The following is a 24,067-nucleotide window of genomic DNA, read 5'->3' on the forward strand; positions in this document are numbered from 1 at the left end:
TTTTTCTTTACTATACTGAGTTATTCTACTGTCTCATATTAAGGGAATAAAATTAGTAGAGTCCTACTGCAGATGAGAGGAATTTCATACTCTGTCCATGAAAAAGAAATGGGAAATTTCATATGAAGCTAGAAAATATTATGTTGTTTCACACTAACCCAAAACCATATAAATTTGTAACTATGATGCAGCAGACACTGTCTATTACTATTGTCTTACAGTAATTACAGAGGTTGGAGATGTTGATTTTGCTAAAAGCAGACCCAGTAATTTGGTTTTTTCCACTTTTTGAATCAGGATTACCAAGTAATACCAAGTATTTTTATAAAAGCAATTACATTTTAAAATGTAAAAATTGCACAATACAACTTAAAAATCATACAGTTGAAAAGTTCCTCAATGAAAATTGATACTGTGAGACCAATGGTGATTTTTTAAATAATTTCATACTCTAAGCAGAACATTTTTTGCAAATAAAGTTTAGCAGAGGAAGGAAGACAAACACTTTATTTTTTTTTTTTTTTTTTAGTAGAAAAACCTATTTTAACAAAAAGCTGAATGCTGAATTGTAATAATACATCCTTATACCTTTCCTTTATATTTGGACAAGATAGGAAATAGAAAAATTAGTAATATATAAACAATTTTTTCTATCAGTTCTTTTAAAATATGAGCTTTAAAAATTGTCTTAATAGAATATTAAAATTAACTTTCTATAGAAACCAACTTTTCTGATTTTAATTCAGTAACTTGAAAGTGCCTATCCATTATAGTTTTGCTAATTCAGTCTTTGTATGTGTCTGTACATGAGGAATTCTGTGGACCTAAATATTTTACAAGACTTATATTTCTGGAAAGATATGGGATGCTGTGACATTACAGTACAAAATTAATTTATAAAAAGCTTTCCTCCAGAAAAGATCAAGGTAATATACTGAGAATTTAAAGGAGTAATGAAACAGTTTATTACAGCTAAATTCTGGGCAATATGAAGATTGAGGACAACAGACATTGCAGTGTGCTATGAAAATGGGGAAATGCTTTTGAAAGAGGTATGGGCTGTCATGCCTAAGGAGCAAAACAGCTGAAAGCACAATTTTTCAAGGATTTCTGTTGAAGAGCAGATATTAAATAACAATTGACAGTATAATATATTATGGTCCTAGGGCTGATCCAGCAAATCTTTATCTTACTTGCTTTTCATCACATATACAATTCATTCAGCAAACATCTAGAGAAAGCAATAGGATAAAATTATTAAAAATTAAGGCTTTATATTACACATTACCAGTTTTTTCACATCTACAAACAGATCTACAATTGTTTAATGGCATATCAAGTTTGTCTATGGAAGTCTAAAACGTTGCCTCTGCTAAGCACACTGGAATAAACAGTTTTTACAGGATAGATTCTGAACCATGAAAAAATCTGATGTTTATTAAGAATGAATGCATCTCCTTCTGTATGACCATGAGAGCTTATTGTGTGCTTTCTGATTCACATTCAGAGCCCTTTTGAAGTGGCCCTGAGCTGTTCTTAAGCAAGCAGCTTGGCAGGTGGTGTTGAGTAAAGTGTTTTCTCAGAGAACACAACAGATTGCCCTTTGATTGCATAAAGTGCTTCTGTCTGGGACAAAGGGCTGAAAACATTGCCTTCTAAGTTAAAGAACTCCAAAATTTGACTAAAACACTGAGAATTTTCTCAGAAGTAAATAGAGTGGCGAATATTTTTCTGTCTATTAAGTCAGATCATATAAAAGAATCATAAAACGATTTGGGTTGGAAGGTACCTTAAATATAATCAAGTTTTAACACACTCTGCTGTGGACAAGGAGCCTTCCACTATCCAAGTTGCTCAAAGCCCCATCCAACCTGGCCTTGAGCACTTTCAGGGATGGGCATTTACATCTTCTCTGATGTGTTCCAGGGTCTTACTAACCTCACAGTAATTAATTTCTTTCTAATCTAAATATCTCCTCTTTTAGTTTAAATCCATTCCCCCTTGTCCTGTTACTATGTGCCTGTATAAGGTATCTCTGCCTTTTTATAAGCCTCCTTTCAGTACTGGAAGACTCACAGACAGTCTCACTGGGTTTTCTCCTCTCCAGGCTGAGCAGCCCTAACTCTCTCAGCCTGTCTTCAGGAGAGGTGCTCCAGCCCTCTGATCAACTTCATGTCCCTCCTCTGGGCCTCCTTTAACAGGCCCCACAGCTTTCTTGTGCTAAGGACCCCAGAGCTGATGCAGCTGATCCCTGGCCCTGCTGCCACCACTGGATGCAGCCCAGGACACGTTTGGCTTTCTGGGCTGGGAGTGCACACTGACAGCTCATGCCCAGCTTTTCATCCGTGACAACTCACAACTTCTTCTCTTCATGGCTGCTCTCAATTAGTTCTTCTCCCAACCTGTATTTGTATTTGAGACTGCCCCACCTGAGGTGCAGAACCTTGTCATTGGCCTTGTTAAACCTCATGAGGTTGCCATGGGCCCACTTCTATGGCTTGTCCAGGTCCCTCTGGATGGCATCCCATCCTTCAGGAGCGCCAGCTGCAGCACTCAGCTTGGTGTCATCTGCAAACTTGCTGAGGGTGCCCTGGATCTCACTGTCCATGTCCTTGATAAAGATATTGAAGGGCACTGGTCCCAAGGCAGAGATCTGATGGATGCCACTTGTCACCATCCTCCACCTGGACAAAGACCCAACAGGTATTTAGAAGGCAGAATTGCACCAATGGTTGCTAAAACATCAATGATAGTGGTGATCCAAACTTGAAGAGGCAAGAAAGTCTTCCTGTCATAGGTATTTTAAGACCTTCTTCCCCTTTCACCAGTCTTTTGACTTCATAAAAATCATCACCAGAATATAATTCACGGGTAAGACTGTCCAGGAGTTAAAAGTGCAGAAGAATGTAATGGAAGAATAGAGAACAGAATGGAGAATCAGTTAAAAACTTTGTACAAAGCTAGACATATAACCCATGGAGAAAAAAAAAGCTAATATATGTGTGACTCTCTGGAAAAGATGTCTTAATTCAGTAGGAAAATTTGCAGGAGGATTCTTTCCTAGAAAACTTAAGAAAGAAAAAAAAAAAGCAAGTAATCAGAGAGAAAAGAAGAAAAATAGTGGTCACATGTAGTGATGATAAAAAGGATCATCAGAGCCAGGAAGCGGTTCTGAAGACGGAATGAGGATGATGCTCAGAAGATGCAGTGTAGAAAAAACATGCACAATTACCCCAATAATAATTCTTTTGCAGAGCAAAAGGAGACAGTAGGCATTTCCAGCTGCAGGGAAGGACAAGTCTGAACCTTACATGAAGGAAAACTTTAATAAAAGAAATGAGAGCACAGAAAATAAGGCTACCTGTCAGGAGAAAGGTTGCAGTGTGCAGGTATGAGGGTGAAAAGGATCATGAACAGAGCACAGAGAAATCTTCTGACCCTACTTTCTGTCAGGAAAATAAGGTATCAGTTTCTTACTAGAAAATACTAAAACAGCACTGAAATTCAGTGCAGGTGCACATGATTTTTATCCACAGAAGAAAAAAAAATTGTAAAGGCACTAGACACTGAAAATAAAGCAAAGAACAAAAGCAATCTTATCATTACTTGTTACAACATAAGCATTTATGCATTCTCTTTTATTGATGACTACATTCCACCTAAATACTGAGATGATAAGAATTCCAAGATTACTAATGCAAGCTTTCAGTACCAAGGAATACCATATGCAATCTCTATGTCTGGAAAATGAAAACTGAGGACATCACAAATATAGGAGAAGTAAACATGAGTATGAAGGTATGATGGCAAGAGATGGAAAAGGTTGTGCTGATAAAAATGATGACCAGGCTGGCTCTCTTTAGCAAGCATGGATAGACAAATGAGCAACACAGGAAAGACAAAATAAAAGTAAGAAGCTGGGTGTCATGACATGCTGATAACATACCAGAAAATACAAAATCAGTGCTTGGATAAAACAGAATAACCTTGGATTCCGTGGAATTTTGGAAAAGGACAATTAAAAAATCTGGAAGTCAAGCTAGAGGTTAATTGCTGATTACCCTGATCAATTTGGATGCTGAGAAAGAACTTTCTAATTGTTGAAAATATTAAAGAATGATGTTATTTATGAGAGAATTTAGCTGTTCAGAGTAGTTTGGATAGTAAAAACTAATTAGTAAGGACTAATGACCTTGTGTTCTGGCTCTGCTAATTAGCAGATTCTTTATCCAGGACTAAGTGAGAAGAAATAACAACACAATAGCCTTGTTCTGATGAATAATTAAGACACTATAGAAAAGCTGATCATAACAAATAAGAGTGGAATACATCATAATTAAAAAGCAGGACATTATTTTATTAACTGGAACTAACAGTTGAAACTGGAAATAGAAGTTTTTTATGCCAAACATATAACATATATTTGAAGTTTATACTGCAAGAAATGGTACATTTCTGGAACATCTGGGGATCTATAGATGTACCCTCTATAAGATACTCAGAGTAAGTAAAAAGCATACATAATCCAAGTAATGAAAAGATTTTTTTAGTATACAAGTATATAAGGCATGAAAAATTGAAGTAAATAAGGAATTGATGTTAAATATAATCAAGGAATGAACAACAGTAATGAAAAACTTTAGAATGCATTTTAAATAAATAAGATTATATAGACAGGATAGCTAATAAGAACATGAAAGTGAAAAGTTTCACATCTGTAGTGGAAATTTCTGGTGTTGTCAATTATCGGAAATTCAACCATTTCCAAACTAAACAATTAAGAATTTGCTATTCAAATGTATCATACATAAAATTTGATCTGGTTTTCTACTCATGGAGATGGGGTAGAAATTACACATAAGAAAGACTCAAATGTTTTAGTTTGCATCAGGGCATTACTCTGCTAAAACTGTCACATCCTGGGGCAGCACAAATTACCCAGAGCCAACATGGATGATGGTGACAGTGTAATGCTACAGACAGCTGTATGTCCATGCTCGGGCAGGTGCCTTGTCTCTCTGTCTCTATTCAGTTTACAAATACAGATGCAGCCTAAAAGCTGCATAAAGGATAAATATGAATTAGAATACTCTACAGTATGGAAATAGATGAGAATATAAAAAGAAATAGAAGCAAGTTTCTGGGAACCCAACTGGTTTCAAGATGAGTTAGGTCTCTTATAAAGGGGGACTTTTTGGTTAATGATTGTCATAATGGGTGATATAGGATCAGTTCTGTTCATTTCAGTGTCTAATTTCTCCTTCAGGCATTGACAGAATCATATGCACAACAATTGAAAGATCTATAATTTTGATAAATGGAGTAGTGAATACTACTAAAAACTTCTATACAGGAAATAGAAAGCCCTGAGCAATACAGGTTAAAGCTTGAAGACTCTCACACTTACTGTTTAAAACCTCCTGAGGGACCCCAGATGCACTTCTGTAATACATAAAATGCAATGATACTGCACAGAGCTTTTGTTCTTGCTTTGTATGGATGGATTTGTGGTAATTCATTGAGCCAATGGAGATCCAAAGCTCTCAGATATCTGAAAGGCAAAGGACCATATAAAAGCCATTGCAATTTTGTTTCTCCATATTTAGACAAATAAATTACTATTTTCATTGAGAGGAAATATTATGCAATTTCACTACTTTGAATAAAGCCTTAATGTCTTTAATTAAAATCTTAAACTCAAGAAGTGAAATCCTGTAATTTATTAATAGCTAGAGATGATCTACTTGGAATTCAGGTGAACCTGAAAACTAATTGGCAAATTAGCTGTAAATTACAGAGGGCTATTTCCTGGTTCTGCCAGATGATCTGTCTGGAGAGATCCTGTGAAAGCTCAGCTAGAGCTGTCTCCAATGAGTTTTTAAGGAATGAAATCACGATCCTGACATGCAGGAGTTTATTAAGCACTCCTCTGATCAATGGCATTAGCCCCATGGGAAGCAATGTGCAATCAATGTAATGGGCACATCCCCTCCTCACGTGCTCAGGCTTACTGTCTGCCAGGTCACCTGATGAAAATGAACCATTTGTGTTGATGAAGATGGCAACACTCCACTGGTAAATTCTTCATGGAATAAGGCAGCTCCTTATTCCCAGGTGACACTCTGCTGTGTAATAAATCTGGATTATTCCACTGGGAAGGGAGAGCCACAGCAGGACGTGCACTGTGAGAAAGTGTGCAGGAGAGCATCATTACTGGAGAAGGTTTCAGAAGTTCTACCTGACAAGTAAAAGTATTTCAGCACTAAATCAAAATTATTTAGATCAGAAGTCTTCACTTATAGCTCATTCCAATACTCTTCAAATTTTTCTTTGTTTTAAAGTCTTCTGCAAAGACAATGGTCAGAGAAAAGGTGAAAACAGAAAAGGCTTGTGGAAAAGTGAGAATTCCTAAGGTCTGGAAACAGTAATCTTGTTCTGCTATTATGGAAATCAGACATTTTTTCCCTTTTGAGCACACTCTTCTGGAGAAAATTCTATATCCTGCAGACAGACATTTCACTGCAGATCTGGTGGAGGGCCCCATTTGTCAGGAATAGAAAAAGTTCACTGATTTGGAAGATAGCCTGTGTAGCTATTTCTATCAAGGAAGCGAATACTACCACTTTCTTTACCTGCAGGTTGACACAAGAAGGATGAATTTTCCTGATTTTCCTTCTGATATATCTCTTGTGGATTTTTCCACAGAGAGACATTATCACAGAAATAGATCCTGGCTGAAATCCCAAAATCTCAACTATAAAGAACTGCCTGCAGTCATAATGCAATTGCTCAGACTGAGGTTCTTAGCTTCAAATAAGAGCTCAAATTTTGAGTAAGACTACTTTGTAAAAATCCTTTTTGGAATCAAAATAAGAACTGAACAGATATGAAGTGATTGGTTGAGTAGTCCTGACTCTGTTTCACAGAATTAACACAACACAAATTTGAGTAAGCTCTTGGACTTGTTTTTTAAGGTAGATCACGTGGAAATCCTTAAGGATGAATATTTCAGGAAAACTGATCAGCTTGCAGTCATAAACAAGTACAACACACTGAGGGATAGTAACTGATTCTTTTATTTACTTTTCAGGATTCCCTCTCTGGACATTAGCAATAAAATTAGTGTAAATGCATGTCCTGCCATTTTACAGCCATCCCAAAGAGCGACATATTAATCATGTTTATTTAAAGTGTGATTGCAGCACAGAGGAAGACAGTGTTTCATGGACATTGCACACAGCCTTATGAGCATTTGTTGCAATGCATCTTTAATTCAAACAGGGAATATTAAAGGGACTATTAAAGCTGGTCTTTTTCTTTTTTCAGGACTATGACCTTAGGTAGACACCTATAGGTTTAGTATAATAACATGATCTGAAGAAAATCACATGATTACAACATCAGTGACCATAATAGAAAAAGCTAATGAACCTATCAAACTTATCATTAGTTTTAGACACAGAGAATAAAGCATGACATTGGACTAAACCACAGACTGTATTATATCACCAGAAATTATATGGTCCTTATCATATCTGAATCAATAAAAAATGCTATTTAATTTCCAAAAACTTTCAGACAGTCATATTATGTCTTATTCCCAAATATATAATTTCTGTTGTTTTGCTGAACACTATTCTCGGTACCTAATATCAGTGAAACTGTAGTAAATTATTTCTGAATATGTGAGAAATACATTTCTCCACATAAAAAATCCAAACTATTTCTGCTCCATTTGTTGAAAACAATTTTTTAAAATACCAGAAAGTATTCTATGTTTCTATTCAAGCACTGTATAAACTACTCGTAGTGAATGCTATGAAGAGGAAATGATATCTGCATTTATAGAAAATGTAAAGTCTGCCAACCAACATTTTGTGTACATCTCAAATTATTTATCCCACTGCAATCTTTTCTGACAACAAGGTAATTGCTTCAATAATATAAAAACTAGAAAATAGCTTTTGCCACACAAATCTTAGTAGTACATAAAACAGAAAGCAGGATGTAACTGTTGAACAGAAAATCATATTATGAGCAATATATTTCTTCATAATGCAATTCTTTTGGTATTGAATTTGAAAGATCATTTCTCTTATTCCTGAATATATTTTTTTATTCTTTATTACCTAAAAAGTTCCAAACATATTTTATACTTCTTAGTAATACTCACTGTTGGCAAACACCACTCTGTATCATATCAGAATTACTTCTTTTCTTCATATGTAAATTAAAAAGAGATCAAAAAAAGAGTAACAGACATTAGAAGTCTGACATCAAAAAGAATGAAAAGTTTGTATGAGCCAAGCCAAAAATATTTGTTGGGCAACAGTGCCAGAGCAACATCTGCAGAGAAAGGAGGCTAGCTAATGAGTCAACACTGTTATTAGGTATCTTGCATGTTAGATGGTTTGATCACTGAGAAAAATATATCATTTTATTTCAGTCTGTTCTGTTCCTTTATGTAACCCTGTTAAACAAGTCCCCAAAACCCCACTTTTCAGAAAGCTCTTTGATATGCCTCCCTATGACATAAAACCAAGACCTCTGCCTGCCCTTCAGGAACAGGTCACCATATCAGAAATGTAATGAGGAGCATTAGGCCAAGGAGGAAATCACAGGTTCTGTGACTAGAGGGGAATGTGAATTCACATTTTTTCTGAGTAAGTGAACTATACCAGAAAGGTGGAGAAATACCCTATTGTGTGCTGCACAGCATATATAGAAGCCTTACCTCCACAGCTTATCTTTAAGAAAGTTTTTAATCATATTTAGGTAATAAAGCAAAAGACCCACAAGATTTCCTTGACTCATGTTCCAGTTTCATAGGAGACAATTTTGTACACTCGTCACTCCCAGCATACTGTAACAGGTGATAGAACTGAGTGGTGGGGTGCTCCACAGGGCTAAAACAGTAAATGCTTCACAGCAGAGAAGGTGGCACATCCCAAACACTGGTGCCTGTGATTTCGAGGATATAATAATATAGTCCTAAAAAAAAATCTTTCACATAGCATTTCACTACAGCACTGGGTATCACTTCCTACTCACTAATGCCCCAGGGCAGGACTAACTTAGCACCCCAGCAAGGTATTGCTCATCCTGAGCTGACAGAATGGCACTAAGAAGCCACAAATAGAATGAATGCTCCATTTATTGCTGCAGTTAGGGCTATGAAAGGGGTATGTGGAGGCAGGGGACACATACACAAATATTAAAGCTTTTAAAAAAAAAACACGAACAAGAGATTCTTTCACAGTTTGCTGCACCCATCATCAGTGATGAGATATTGATGTAGCATGACACAAATAAAGAAATACAACAATAATAATCTCTTCATCTTGTTCAGTTTTTCATGTTCCTCCTAAGTGTCATACCTTCTTGTGAGTATTAAGGTAGAATAAAGGAAGTAAATGGCAGTTTCAGACTGAGTGTTTTTGATAAATACAAGCTGTTACAGTGGAGGTTTATTGTTTCATTTTTCTTAATACAGAACCCACTGCTGCTCCCATCGATGTCAAAGCTACGAGTCTGTCTGTATCAGAGATTCTTGTTGCATGGAAACATATTAAAGAGAGTCTAGGAAGACCACAGGGATTCGAGGTATGAACACAGAATATCATAATGAGAAGTCTTGTTGCTTTTGCAAGTGTTGTGTTCTGTTAACATGTGCAGCAGTGAAACTTCAATAGGAATTATGCTCATTTTAGCCTACGTACCACTAGCTGTGGAACGACAGTCACAGCTGTAGCACCGGAACATTTTTTATTTATTTGTGCTTGAAAACAGTTCAACAGCAGTTCTTATAACATCTCGTTGTCACTTCAAAAAGACCTGAAAGAGCTGCAAGTGACCCAGCATGCATCATTCACAGGCGGGGGAAAATTAGGTATTGACTGTTTCCAGCTCTAAGCGACCAGTTCAAACTTGTTATTTACTGACAGCGATCAGCACCGAGAAAGGAGAGAGCTCTGCATCCGTGTGCTCCCATCCCGCAGTGGCCGAGGGACATCTGCTGGGCAGACCTTAACTACAGGATGTCAGGAGGGAAGCAGCAGCTGCACAGTCCATGGATAAAACTCTGCTTAGAGACAGCTCTTCCTGACGTGGGAGAGTGAACCAGCCCACAAGGGACCTCCTTGCACTTTTGGATGCAGTTCACAATCCAAACCTCCAGGAGCAGATCAGATCTAGCAGTACACCTTTTCTATTCTTTTGGGCCACCACTATAACCCACCCTGACCTTGTGGATTAGGCTGCGCTGATCCTCATTAAATAGTCCAGCTAAGTTAAATTAACTGGTTTTAGGATGCAGGCTATTTCTCCTGCTTTAGACCTTTAAACAGTGCTGACTCATTCCTGATTATCTACAGTAACCCTGAAAAGAGGATAAACACCTAGGTCTGGGGTAGACACCAGTCATATGGGTGTCAAAAGATATCTTGTGATGTACTAGCATAGGATTTCTCTGGTAGTGTGTCTGGGCAACCCCAGGGGCTGGTGACCATCATTAACAGCCTTAGGAAAGAAGTGTAGGTGTCTGGGCAGCACCAGAGCCAGCACCTTCCCCAGCTCTCCTCAGGCTGGCCATCCATGACCAGGACAGTGCATTTGCCTCATAACTCAGGCACAGCCAGTTAATATTATTTTTTACCTTTTTCTGTAGCCTGTTGATATATTGGATAGCAGTACTTCTATTAATATCTAGCACAGTCCAAATGGACTTGACCAGGTCTTTTTCCCATCTAAGTCTTCATGCTGCACTCTGCTAACCCTCTGTCAGTTTTCTTTCATTATTCTTTTCTCACACTTTTTCCCTACATTAAATATGTTTCTATTCCTTTGCACATAGCTTGCTTCATGCAGGAAAAGTCATATTTGACCATTTTAGCTTTAAATTTCTAAAGAGGAAAAAACTGTATCTGACAGAGATGATATTCATCTTGCAAATACTATTCCTCTCCATGTTGAAGTGCTCCACTTGTTACTAACCTGACTTCATTCTTGAGACCAGTCTTTTATCATCTGAAATACCTTGCTGCACCCTTTTTTCTTTTCAGAAGGATAGCTGGTTTGTTATTTTTTCTCAGATACCTTAGCATCTTTTAAATTATACCTACTATTTTCACTCTTAACCTCATTCCATCGATCAAATATTTTAAAATAAAAAATAAATTTTCTTTCTAAAATTGAAATTTATTTCCCTAGAAACTTATCCCTTTATAATGTGGATGGACTTTGCAGTTACTTACTTGTCACATAACACTTCCCTTAGCTCTACAGGTGTGTCATGGCTGTTACAGGTAGGACAGTGGGCTTGCTTTGTGTCAGAGGTGGTTTTCTGCACTTGGAAAGTGCTCTGACCTTTGGAGTTTCCCATACTCTGACCCAAACAGTAATACTTGCCAGCTCTACATCTCTCACAGATTTCTCAGGTACAAATCTGAAAATGTCCATTGATACAGTGGAAGTTACTAACAGTGAACCTTATTAATAATTTGGCTCCTCACTCTGCTGTATACCAGTTTGAGGATTATAGCATGAATATTACTAAGCAAACATTTCAAGCCAAGAATCTGCAGCTGACATGACAAAAAAAAAATGAAATATAAAAAAAAAAATTCACTGCTGTCTTGTACTTCCTCCCATGAAGGAATTAGAGGAGCCTTCTAAGTAGCAATACCTTTTAAGGTACTACTTTTATCTGGGAAGATGAGGGTGTTTTTTCCTCCCCAACCTTCTCACCCCAGTCTTGCCCTTTCCATCATTATTCATTTAACCAGAATTCCTCTGCCCACTTTCTAACAAACAAATCTTTCATGGAATAGTTTGCTCTTCTTCACCTTCACAGAAATTACTACAATCTGAACAACACTTATTTAGTAAACATAAATGTAAATGTTGCTGTTCTGCACAATTCAGCAGAAGATAATAACTTCGAAGGATGGTATTACTAGACCTTTTCTATTCCATTCTTTGGAAGGATTTCATCAAAAAGGATGCAATGATTTATAGGATCAGTACAGAGGGTCAGTGCATTATAATAGCTCCCTTAAGGACACTAAGCCCACACTATCAGCCCAGTTTTCCTAAATACTGGCAGTTTTCGTTTAAAGCATCCCCACAGTGCAAAAAGGAAAGGAATCTGTGGAGGAAAACATTGGGCCTAAAATCCACATCCCTCCCCAGAAAAAACCCAGAATTACAGAACAGCTTTATGATTTCCATATTACTTAAGAGTCACTTTCACGTGTTGGGAAGACTCTTAATTTCAAAATGCATTCTGAAAGTTCATCTTTTTTACGATGCAGTGCAAAACAAAGTCTTTAATCCACAAACAGCAAATAGCTAATGCACAGAAATCCAGTAATTTTGATTAAAAGGATGAATTACTTTTTTTGTTTGTGAGGTCAGGTAAAGAGTTGCCTTCAATTCAATCTGAATGCAGAACAATCTGACTAGCCACTCAGTTTTCATGTCTCAATTCGTATTCTGGCTGTGGTCATCATAGCAGTGACAGCCTCCTTTACAATCTTCACATTTCTGGCCTTTTGGTAACAGCATTATGAAAGGGGCAGCTATTTTCTTAGCACTTGAATGTCTGGGCTTTAATCAACAGAAGTGACAGAATAATACTAAATGTGGACAAGTTCACAGTGACCCACTTTCACTCTGGCCTCACTTGCACTTTGTACTGAGGAGTAATGAAAGGCAAAGGGACTTGTCCAATTTCCCACTGTCATCCTTGAAAGGCAGTGTTAACTGCTATGTCACATGAGTTCTATGCAAGGTTTGCTGCCCTCATTTGCATCTTCCAAAGCACATATTATTCCTGCCTTCAGTACAGGTTTGTCAGCTGTCTGCCCGACCTTACTAAAAATATGCCAGCTACAGTCTGATAAAGTAGAAGTAGCTCAAAAACTTTGTCAAAATTGTGGAAAAATATAGTGTGTTGTTCATACTTATTGTTTGCAATCTATAAGCTGAAGGTTATAAAATCTATTTGAGCCCAAGGCAATATTTTCTTTGCTGTTCACTACTGGTAAGGAAGGAAAACAGAAAAAAATTACTGACTAGAAGGAGATATTTTGGGTTTATTTTTTCTTTTCCAGAAAGGCAAGGCTAGTACTTAAGTAGAAATGAAAAAGCTCATGTCTTTTTTGCAGGAATTCCTCTAAGGGATAGGAGTTTCACTAATACAATCAAAAGATCAACTTGAAGCAAACAAATAAGCAAAATCCAAAAATAACAAAAATAAAAAAGACTTTTAAAGAATTGAGTGTCATTTTCAGAGAGGATTACTTGACAAAATAACTTGGTTTATTATATTATTAATATAATGAAACCATATTATGGCTTTTCAAACATAATTACTTAATATTTTACTATTTCTTAGCTGCACTTTATCTATTTTTACAATGGAACAGATAATTATATCTACATGATACTGAATTTCTTTTTCTTTGTATTTATTGAAGTACACCTTGTGGTAATTTAGAAAGAGCATATGGATGTTTTAACTATAACCTGGAAAAGCAACACAGAAATTTTACTTAATTTAAGTTCTTACTCGATATGCTTGGTTAGTAGCTTGCATTTTCTGTCAACAGAAACTCTGAATTTACTGCATTTAGTGAAGATGATCTGCAATTATATCAGATTAATTATGACTAAGACTGCATAACCTAAAAACCAGCTTAGGCAAAAGAGTAGTGGCATTTAAGGTACTTTTAAACTTGAAATTTCAAGGAAGTGGTCTTTTAAAAAAATGGTTTTTTTTAAAAAATGCTCTATTTTAATGTACATGTCCCTCACTTTTAAATATCAGAAGTATCTTCATTTCAGTTCAAATCTATGTAAATCCCCACACCATCTACCTCAGTCAACAATCAATCACTGGAATTTCTTTGCTTCTTCTTTTACTTCCTTTGGTCATCAACAAATGGATGCACATGTTAAAATAAAAAATTAAATAAAATAAATTTAAAAAAAAAAAAAGAGAGAGATCGAAGTTAATGCAGGAACACTTCATTAACATGGGACATGGTGTGCCCTGTGAATAAGCTACTTGTAATTTTGTTTCTGGCTTTTTACAAAAAGAAGAAAAACTTTGGTTGCATTTCCACTCCTGCTACTGTTTTCCTGTGTAAGCTAAGTCAACTCACTTTTCCTTTCTGACCCTTTTCATGTTGGATCCTCAGCAGACTGCACTATCTGGATAATAAAGTCTCCCTCTCACTGCCTGTTCATGCAGTGCTCTATATTGTGCAGTTCTCACCATTGTAGCATCAAACTTTTAAAGATGCATCACAAGTAAAATTAAAGGAGTCTGACTGCCCAAGAGATCATAAGCATTGGAGATTCAATAGCAAGATGTGAATAAATAGGTATTGATTCCTTTTTCTTTTCAAGAAAAGAAAACTTGACTCTGAATAGGTGTTATTTCAGGTATCAGTAGCTTTGGTCAAGTATTCATCCAGCAAAATACCTCAGTGAATCACACTTATTTCAGAACCAGTGTTGACTGCAGCTACATTTGAGAACTGAGCTATAATTCATCTAAGAATTAAAGCAACAGCATTTTAACATAACATAATGCAGGCCCACACACAAAAGACAAAAACTTGAATTTTACAGTTGAAAGAATAAACTGTGAACTGTCACAAACTAATATATCCTCAAAGTTAACAGAGGCACTTTTCTCAAGTGAAGAGATAGGCCCTCAAATGTATATTTTTGCAACCAGATTGTTTCAGATATTTTTATTAAGGCAGTCCTAGTGCAATTATAAAAGGTCAGCATTGTGCTCATTGGTCTTATTTTCATGTGAACCCCTTGGGGTTTTTTTGGTTCACCATTTCCTGGGAGACATTCTCAAGAGTTCTGTCTTGTCTGTGACCTCTTTTTCTCAGAGGAAAAGCTTTCCTGATACAATGTAAATAACTTACTAGGAAACAACCAGCTTCACACAAAAGGTCAAAATGTGGAAGAAATGCAAGTAGGTCTTGGCATGAATAACAGTAAGATAAGTACAGGTCTTTGAATGGTGTGTTAGTGACATCTCCTGTTAGGCAAAATAGGGCCCCATGAGAATTCTCTTACTTGTGTAGTTCACCTAGATACATTTTCTCCAGTTATGCCCTGCAAAGGCTGGGTCCCTGAGGACAGAGACTGGTCAAATTCTCAGCTCAGCTTTATAACCTCTTTGAGGTAATGATAAATTTAAAGATACCAGAGAATAAGAATTAAGAACTACCCAAGACAATTTAGGGTTTCATTTTATGTCTGAAAAGGAAAGGCATAAACACTCTATCAATACCTCATTTACCAGAAACTTGTTTATATACAAGAACTAAAACTGAATCCATTTCCTTCTTTTTCTTCTGTTAAGATTTTTCAGATGATTGAGATATTTCTGTCATTGTTCTGCCATTGCCTATTCATTGGACTGATAAGAAATCTCCAGGAAGTGAATACTGCTCACAACACTTCTTAACTGATGCAGTCAGACTTTTTCAGGATGAATGTAGACATTCTGCTGACCTAGCAGAGGATGAGTTCTTCTTGAATGGTGTCCTTCAATGATGAGCTCCCCTTTGCAAAGTCCACCCTCTGCTCTTGTGTTTTATAGTAACCTCTTCTTGTGCCAGCACACAGCTATTCCATGTGCTTTGGGTCACACCATGATATTCCAAGTCTTGCCACTTTGGAGAAGAGACCACTGCATAGCTTGAGGTCAAGCTGCAAATTCCATATGCTTAAAGGGGTCTGATGATCAGAAAAAGGCATAAATGGCAAAAACAACCTCCACAAGATGACAAGCACAAGCATCTGGCAGCATGAGCTTGCCAGGTGCAGATATTAATCCTTCATTTGGTTGCTTGTTGGCAGGTTGGTTACTGGAAGGACATGCAGCAGGAAGAAGCAGCAGAAAAGGTCAAAACAGAGGGAAATGAGTCGTCCATCCTCCTGACAGGGTTAGAAGGAAACACATTATATCATCTCACAGTGAGGGCATACAACGCTGCAGGCTATGGACCACCCAGCACTGCTGTGCATGCAGCAACCAAGAAATCTCGTAAGTAACCTCAGTACCTTTGCTAAAAGGAAGAAATCAGGGAGCAACCTCTGTCCACTTGGGGTTTTATTTATTGAGAGTGTTTAATAATCAGGAATCACATATAGCTTTGATTCATTGCTTTGCTTTGATGTTTAGACATGAATTCATATGTGACTTTGCATTCACAACAAAGGTTAATTTCCTGGAAAGCAAGGCATTTTGTACAAAGGGAGAGAAAAGTGCTCCAGTTCATAAGCTTTATGGAATTTATGGGATGGGCAGAATAAATACACTATAATCTACTCAATTACACTACTGATGAAAAAAAAATCATAAATGTTCCGTCTAGAGTTGGAAGCCTGGCAACACTATCAGTTTTAAATACAACAAAAGATTAAAATATTTTCCTTTATTTTTAAAGAAACTACCTATAAAATATATATATGTACATGTTATTTTTTTCTTCTCAGCTCCCAGCCAAGCACCAGGCAATATTATGTGGATACAGGATGGCTCACATGTGTCTCTTGGATGGGAGCCAGTCAGACCTCTGGCTAATGAATCTGATGTAATGGGATACAAGGTTAGTGATTCTCCTTCCTCCCTCACCTTTCTCTTTTCCAAGCAACTGTTCCTCTTCTTTGTTGGCTTTTTTCCCTTTCTTGTATCTCTGTGCAAGTGAATCATTCTCTACAGGCTGTCTCTAATCAGCTTTCACTGTGAGAAACAATAAATAAAATTAAAATAAATGTCCCAGCATGTTGTGATTTTCAAATACTCTGTCTGACTCCCCTCTATCTGAGGCAGTCAGTGTATCATCTCTGAGTCAGCAGTGGCTATTAATGATATCAGATTGCAATGAAATTCCTAATAATTCTTCAATTCAACTATGTTTGCAGTAGGATTTAGAGAAATGCATAATAATGAGGTATCTTAAATTTACATTAAAATGAATATATTTTTGAAGCAGATACACAAATACTTCAGGTTTTTTTGTGATCATATTAAGTGACGTTCAACAGTTTTGATGACAACATCTGTAATTTAAAGTTTTGATGTTTTAAAGATTAAAATCCAAATTAACACTTAACTAACAAGTCATAACAACCAGAATTCATTGCAATACTTTGAATCAAAGTAGAGTGATTTCAGTTTTTTGGAGACTGGATTGTTTTGAAGCCCTTATCAAATAATTTCTATAGACTACAATCTTATATCTCCCCTGATTCATCAGAAACACTGAGAAAGTATAAAATGGTTCAAATAAACCAGCAACTGCTCTAACCTTTATCAGAATAGTTGATGTTCTGATATAATTGAGTTGATTTCTTTGGTTTTTCACACCTCTCTGACCTTTTCAATTTTCTCTGGGAACAGAAACTCTTATGCAGAAATACCAAAAAGACAGTTATGTGCTGACTTGCTTTCCTCCCAGATGCCATAAATTTGTATTAAGTTTCAGAGGAGATGCAGGGACAGATCTGAGCTGTTGTCACTTGATTTAGCCAGCTAAGGTAAACACAGTAAATACATTATTCAGGCTATTTCCCTTACATTTGAAGTTGGGTTCTTGAGTCAGAAATGTAAATATCAGCGTGAACTTTGGGATAAGAATTTGAAGTAAATGGAACTCAAAATACATCTTGAAATTTTGGAGATAAAGTTGTAACGCTGTAGAGGGCAAGTCCTCTGTCTTTCCTCTAGGTCATAATCTATGTCCTTCCACATTCATGAATCTTTGAAATACTTTGCTATTACTGTTTTGAAGCCACTGCAGGAAGGGAAAAGTAAAAGCAGATGTCTGTTCAAATGCAATGTCAAGAAATCCCTAATGAAAGTATGAGAGAGTTAGCATTGCAGTGAATGTGTTATCTACAGAAAATGTTTGGTACAGAGCTTGAATGACCATTGTGACCACTATTCACTTTACCCACCACAGGTGTTATTTCGGCAAGAGGGGCAGAGCAACAGCCAAGTCATAGAAACACAGAAAACCTCTGCAGTGGTCCTTCTTCCTGATGTTGGGGTCTACATCATTGAGGTCTGTGCAGTCAGTGAAGGAGGGGATGGCACTGCAAGTCCTCAGATCAGAGTTCCATCTTTTTCAGGTGAGGTTACATTTATATTTGAAACCGTGGTAATTATGGCAATGTTCGTTAACTCTATTATTCTCTACCAGAAAAACAATGTTGTCACAATTCTTTAGTTGTTAAATAAAAACATTTATCTTTAGTTCTTTAGTCTTTAATTCTATGCTGAAACAAGGATATCTAGTGACACCTGGGATGTTTAAGATCATCTAAGGCAACCATGTGAGGTTGATGAACAAAGATGATTTGTAGGAAACCTCTCCCTTTTGAGGATAACATCTAAAAACCTACCTGAGCTACAGATGTTTATATGTGCAGTAGTGTCTCAAATAGGAATATAGTCAGCTGGGGTGCAATCCACAGAGACTAGCATTGGAGCCTTGACAGCAACAGAGCTAATCTTCTGTATTTTAGTATTAAAACACGAGCACCTAAGGAAATCTGCAGTGTCTTAAGGCATCCCAAATAGAGCTGGCAGATGTGATTTGGGACTTAGGGGATACACACATCATTCTGTACCACCAGTCAGAGGTGCCCTATGGAACACAGCTAAAGTGGCATGCATTTAGGTAGCTGACCCCTGTGTATGTTGAGAATAAGCTGAATTTCTCTGTAAGTTCCAGTGACTCCCTTGCATAATTATTACTATTCAATTATTAACTTATAGCAGTATTAAAGTGCTATCATTAGGTAAATTAAGATGTCTAGCTGCTTTTTCCTCAGTTACTGTGATTTTAAGTATCAAGAATATGAAGTATCAATATTGCAAAGGCAAGTAAGGGATGGGAGGAATAGTGGCAAGGACAACAAAGAAATAACATAATCTTTGTCTAAACACAACAAAGCATTTTAATTATAACATCTGATAACACTTTAAAGTTTTATTAAATATTGCTTTAAGGAGCACTAAGCAAAAGTGTGAGCATGAAACTTCAATCTAGAAATACAGTTTCAGCTCTAATCTGGTCACAAACTGCAGTGCTATCATCAGAATGCAGAAGACACCAATCCCTACTTCATGGAATATTTATTTCCTATATCTTTTGAACCATAATTCTAGGCCTCCATCTGGTTAGACTATACATATCACATTAGTTTCACTTAGGACAATTGTTGTCCACAGAAACCCTGTCTGGTTCCATCCCCATCTTGTTGCCACTACCAACCCAGAGCAGCTCCCTCAGCATGGTTTTTTAAGACACTGCTGTGATCAAAAATCAACATTGGACTAATGGGCCAAAGACCACTTTTTCCTCTGGACAAACATAGGGATCAAGGGCTGGCTTACATTCCTTGTTCTGGGGCAAAGATTTGTGACTCAGGGCAGCTGCTGTAGCCTAATGCTGTTCTGAAGACATAAAACCATCTATCCTTTTGGGATTTCCTATTAATTTGCAGACTGAATATGAGGACCCAGAATGTGAGTTGCTGTAGGTATAAAATCTTATCTGTGTAGGGAGCCCATTTTGTGACTGTAGTTCTCACACAGTAATCCATTACCTAAAAATGAATCCTTTGCTGAGGGTAACAGAATAAGAATTTGTGCAAAAGCTAATATCTAAATACAATGAGAACCATTCTGCATTATTTGTTTCTTAATTATTTTGCATTTCATTTCAGGAGGAAAAGTAACAAGTGCTCAGTCCACCTTACATGTGCTGTCTACTTCCTCATCCTCTGTAACGCTGCTTTTGGCACTGATGGTACCTTCAACCTCATGGTGAAGGCTGCAGACTTTGTTGTTGTTGTTATTTGTTTGCTTTAACTTGATGACACCAAGGGATGGAGTTTTATGTCCGTGGAGAAACCCAAGCTAATGCTTAAAGACCCATCAAAACGCCTGTGGTGCACTTAGAGGAGTGTTGGAGACACGGTCAATAATGCATCAGGTTTTTATCTCTTCCTTATTTATAAAAGTCTTCTGGGGAGGACACTCTTCTTGGCCCAAAAATATGCAGATTGTATGTAATAAACTTTTGTAAGCAAAGGTAGTTTATGTCAAAAGTATTTTCCTTTTTTAATATGTTCAAATTTAGTGAACCCAGTCATGTATCATAAGGTGTTTAAAGGGTGGTGTCTAGTACAGTACACCTATATGGTTTGGAGAAAAAAAAAATCCTTTTTAAAATATCCAACAAAGTTTGATACAGTTTTGCTTTTGAATACTTTGCTTGCATCCCCAATAAATGGTTGCTCCTAACAACAAGAAGGAAAACACAGTTTATATAAAAAGACCACCGCAAAAGTAAAGAAGAACTTGTTCTGAAAATATATCATATGTATTCAATTAAGAAAAAGAATTGTCAATTTAACACTAGACAGCTTATCCCAGAACATAACAAAATGGGGCAGAAAATCCATTTATTTTATTCCCAGGTAAATGGGAAATTACTAAACACAAGCTTAGGAGGAAACCAGTTGCTTTTTATCAAATACCACAAGATTTCATGTTCAATGAAATTTTCAATAGAAAGTAAGAAATCAATTCCTACTGCATATGACAATGAAAATTCCACTGGGCATTTAAACATGATACACATTAAACTACTACTAGACTAATAAAGCAATGCAAGGAGATAAACCTACTTTTCCCAACCATTTCTCAGTTGTAACTTCCTTTTTCCTCTGAGTCCAATTTTTGGTAACATTCTATGCTTCGTATAGGTGATACTCAAGTTGAAATATATATGAAGCATATTATGGAGAGAATATTAAGATTTTTCAGAATGGCATTAGCCACATATCTACAGACTGCAGTAGGATATATTTTGGAGAATTTTATTTCTGAAGAAAAAAAAAATATTTGGAAAAGTGCTACAGAGCATCATTCCAATTATTTATTTAATTTGCTCTATTTCTATAGTTCACTGGAGATTATTCTTGTAGGTACTGTGTGCTATCAGTTTTAATCCCCTTTTTTTTCCTGTATAAGACAATTTTTTACTCAATAGACAATTTGGACAATTTTTCTCCATTGAATGGCCTTCCCACATACCAGAACCTGAGGAAAAATGACAGGGAAGATGGTGTGCATGTTTGTACAAACATGGTGTGCACGGTGTTATCAAGGGCAGCATTTTGCTAGCACATCTCGGGATTGTGCCTAGGAAAACATTGCACTGCCTGGGAAGGATCAAGTCAAAAATGGTTACCATGAAAGTCCTAATAACATGGTTCTTCTAGCTGTCTATCCCTCTAAAAGTTTTGATGAAAACCTATTTTAGCTGATGGGTTCTCAATTCAAAATGCTATTATTTTGCCAGTTTACTAGTAAAATAATTTTTTGCATTTAGATAATACACTGCACCTGTGCTCTTTCTCAGCTGCTTCAAAACAGTAGCCAAGAAAGCACAACAGAGATAAGAAGGTGAAAAGCTGATGATGACAAAATATTTTTGATTTTGAATATTTTATCCATAAAATTTTTCAGAGAAAGTTCAACTCAAACTTTATTACCCAGTAATATATCAGCTAATTTTCTAAAAAAGAATGTTTAAAATTACTTAAGTCACCATGTTGCTCAGATAACAAAGGCAGGATAGCTGCCTAAGAATTGACTGTAGATATAGAGAAAGAGGCCTTCTGTACCTCTGCTTCTGGAAAAGCCTTTGAGATCAAAGACAGGAAGGTGTAATGTACCTTGCTGATAGAGCAAACTCAGAGAATAATGATCTGCTGTCCCTTGTAAAACAGCAGCATTGCTACTGTGCAGAGAACCTGCATCAGCAATCCATCATCTGTCAAAATATTAAAATAAATAAGGATAAAGTGATGAACCAAAAAGGCAAATGGCTATTTTATAAATTAGTTATGCATAATTTCCTCTATTTTTTATACAGTGGCTTGCCAATGCAGTTTATTTCAGAGTATTCAAAAAAGTTACATTCACTGCTGGTGGCATTTGGGTAAACTTTCTGATAACAATAAATTGATATGATTTATAGGAAGAATAAAAGTCTGATAAGGAGACAGAGCTCCATCTAGACACATCTCCCTCTCTAGTATGAAGATACAAATAGAAATACTGAACATACCATCAGGTAATGTAGTTGTATTGCAGGGACAAAAGGAGGTATGTTTTATATTCAACATGAACAGAATATGTATTTTGCATCTTAAATATATTAATAAACATGTTTTAAATGTTTAAGTACTTATGTATTACCTATTTGTTACTTTGTAGAAGATGTTTCCTTATCATGACATTTTGAGTTGCAAGGGAAAGCTTTTTCCTTTTTCATGTAAAAGATTGTAATAGTGCAGTCTGGAGTCACTGAGGAGACTGTATTTTTGTATAATGTTACAGGATCTGTTCAAAAAAACATAATTAGAAAGAAACCTTGTTTCACAGACCAAAAGAAAGTTACTGTCATGGCCCATATCAAAATGTTAGATATATTGTATACAATCTGTATATATGCTATAATATAATGGTATATACAATGTGGAAGACACAGTAATATAATAGTTTCTGTGTACTGTTCTTGTAACATTAGATCTTTTTAATAAATTATTCTCTTTTTATTGACTTTTATCTTATCTCCTGTCATCTCCTCAGTTATATTCATAGAGTTCAAGGTGACACAATTATTTGGTTTTCAGCAGCAAGAACCTTAGATTACATTATTTTCAAGAAGAAAGTGATGAATCTGCAATGGTGAATGTGGAAAATGCAGCCATTAAAATAAAATATTTTTTGGCATCGTTTTAATTTCATCTAAATATTGGTTTTCCTAGGTTTTTGGGGGGTTTTTGTTTCTTTGGGGTTTTTTTTGTTTTGTTTTGTTTTTTTGTTTTTGTTTTTTGATTTTGGTTTTGGTTTGGGTTTTGGTTTTTTTTTTGTTTTTTTTTTTTTTTTGTGTGTGTGGGTTTTTTTTGTTTGTTTGTTTGTTTTTTGTTTTTTTGAGGTTTTTTTATAGCTAAATGAATGAATGGTAAAAGAAGGCCTGAATTCTCAAAATGAAACTATGCCTAATGAAAATTGCAACACACATCTGCAATTTAGCATCAGAAATAAAGGTTCTCTGTATTAAAAAAAAAAAATCAGAGGTATTTATATTAGATTTAAGGGAAACCTAATCTTTCCTCAGAAGATGGTGGGACTCTGGTACAGGTTTCCTACAGAAGCTGTGGATGTCCCACCCCTGGAAGTGTTCAAGCCCAGGCTGGATGGGGCTTTGAATAACCTGGGATAGAGGAAAGTGTCCCTGCTGATGGCAGGGGCTAGAACTGGATGATCTCTAAGGTCCCTTCCAACTCAAACCATTTTGTGATTTCCATGGAAAGAAGAGCTTTATGAGGAGGTCACCAAGGTCAATCCTTTGTGTTCTGAATTATTACACAGTTTCTGGGACCTGTCTGTAACATTCTGTCAAGTGTCACTTATACCCCATGTCTGTGGAGGCACAAAAGCATGGTGTGGTCATGTCATGTTCAATTGAAAAGTTTAGTTGCTTTGTCTCATACTTGAAATACTTTGTGTGACTAACCACAATAGAATAACTTTCAAAAATGCACATACCCTTTTGAGAAAAAAATGGAACAATGGATAACCCAACTACAGCAAATATTTTGCTTTTTGTTAGTTTTATTTGAGCCCTTAATAATCCACAATCAGTCCTTTGTGACATGCATATTTATAGTAAATGACTTTGCAACACAGTATGAAGTCAAAAGGCCCATACTGAAAATAAAAATACATTGCCACAGTCATTTGAACTGAGACTTCAATTACAAAATGGGTATGGCTTAAATAGGATATTATATCAGGACTTCCATTAAATTAGTTATGAATGTCACAGAAACCTGTAATGACCTGATTTTGCTGACATGGAGAACTATGCATATTGCAAATCCATATCCTATCAAAACTTCTAGCAAACTGCAACACACTCTTGCCCTGTTAGGGCCATCATCC

General features: G+C 36.3%; 1 protein-coding gene across 2 annotated transcripts in view; it reads left to right on the forward strand.

Moving 5' to 3' along the window:
- The window catches only part of CNTN5 (contactin 5), a 584,072-nt gene extending 561,384 nt beyond the window's left edge, over positions 1–22,688 (forward strand). Inside the window, exons 21-25 of one of the 2 annotated variants that reach the window (XM_079302225.1) lie at positions 9,494–9,603; positions 15,892–16,078; positions 16,531–16,643; positions 18,000–18,168; positions 19,771–22,688. In XM_079302225.1, coding sequence (XP_079158351.1) covers positions 9,494–9,603; positions 15,892–16,078; positions 16,531–16,643; positions 18,000–18,168; positions 19,771–19,874 — 683 coding nt within the window. In that variant the 3' untranslated portion in view covers positions 19,875–22,688. The remainder of the gene's footprint in view (positions 1–9,493; positions 9,604–15,891; positions 16,079–16,530; positions 16,644–17,999; positions 18,169–19,770) is intronic. The other variant, XM_079302226.1, reaches the window with a different exon arrangement.
- Positions 22,689–24,067: the final 1,379 nt, after the last annotated feature.

This window comes from Erithacus rubecula (assembly GCF_903797595.1).
Source record: "Erithacus rubecula genome assembly, chromosome: 1".
Classification (NCBI taxonomy): Eukaryota; Metazoa; Chordata; class Aves; order Passeriformes; family Muscicapidae; genus Erithacus; species Erithacus rubecula.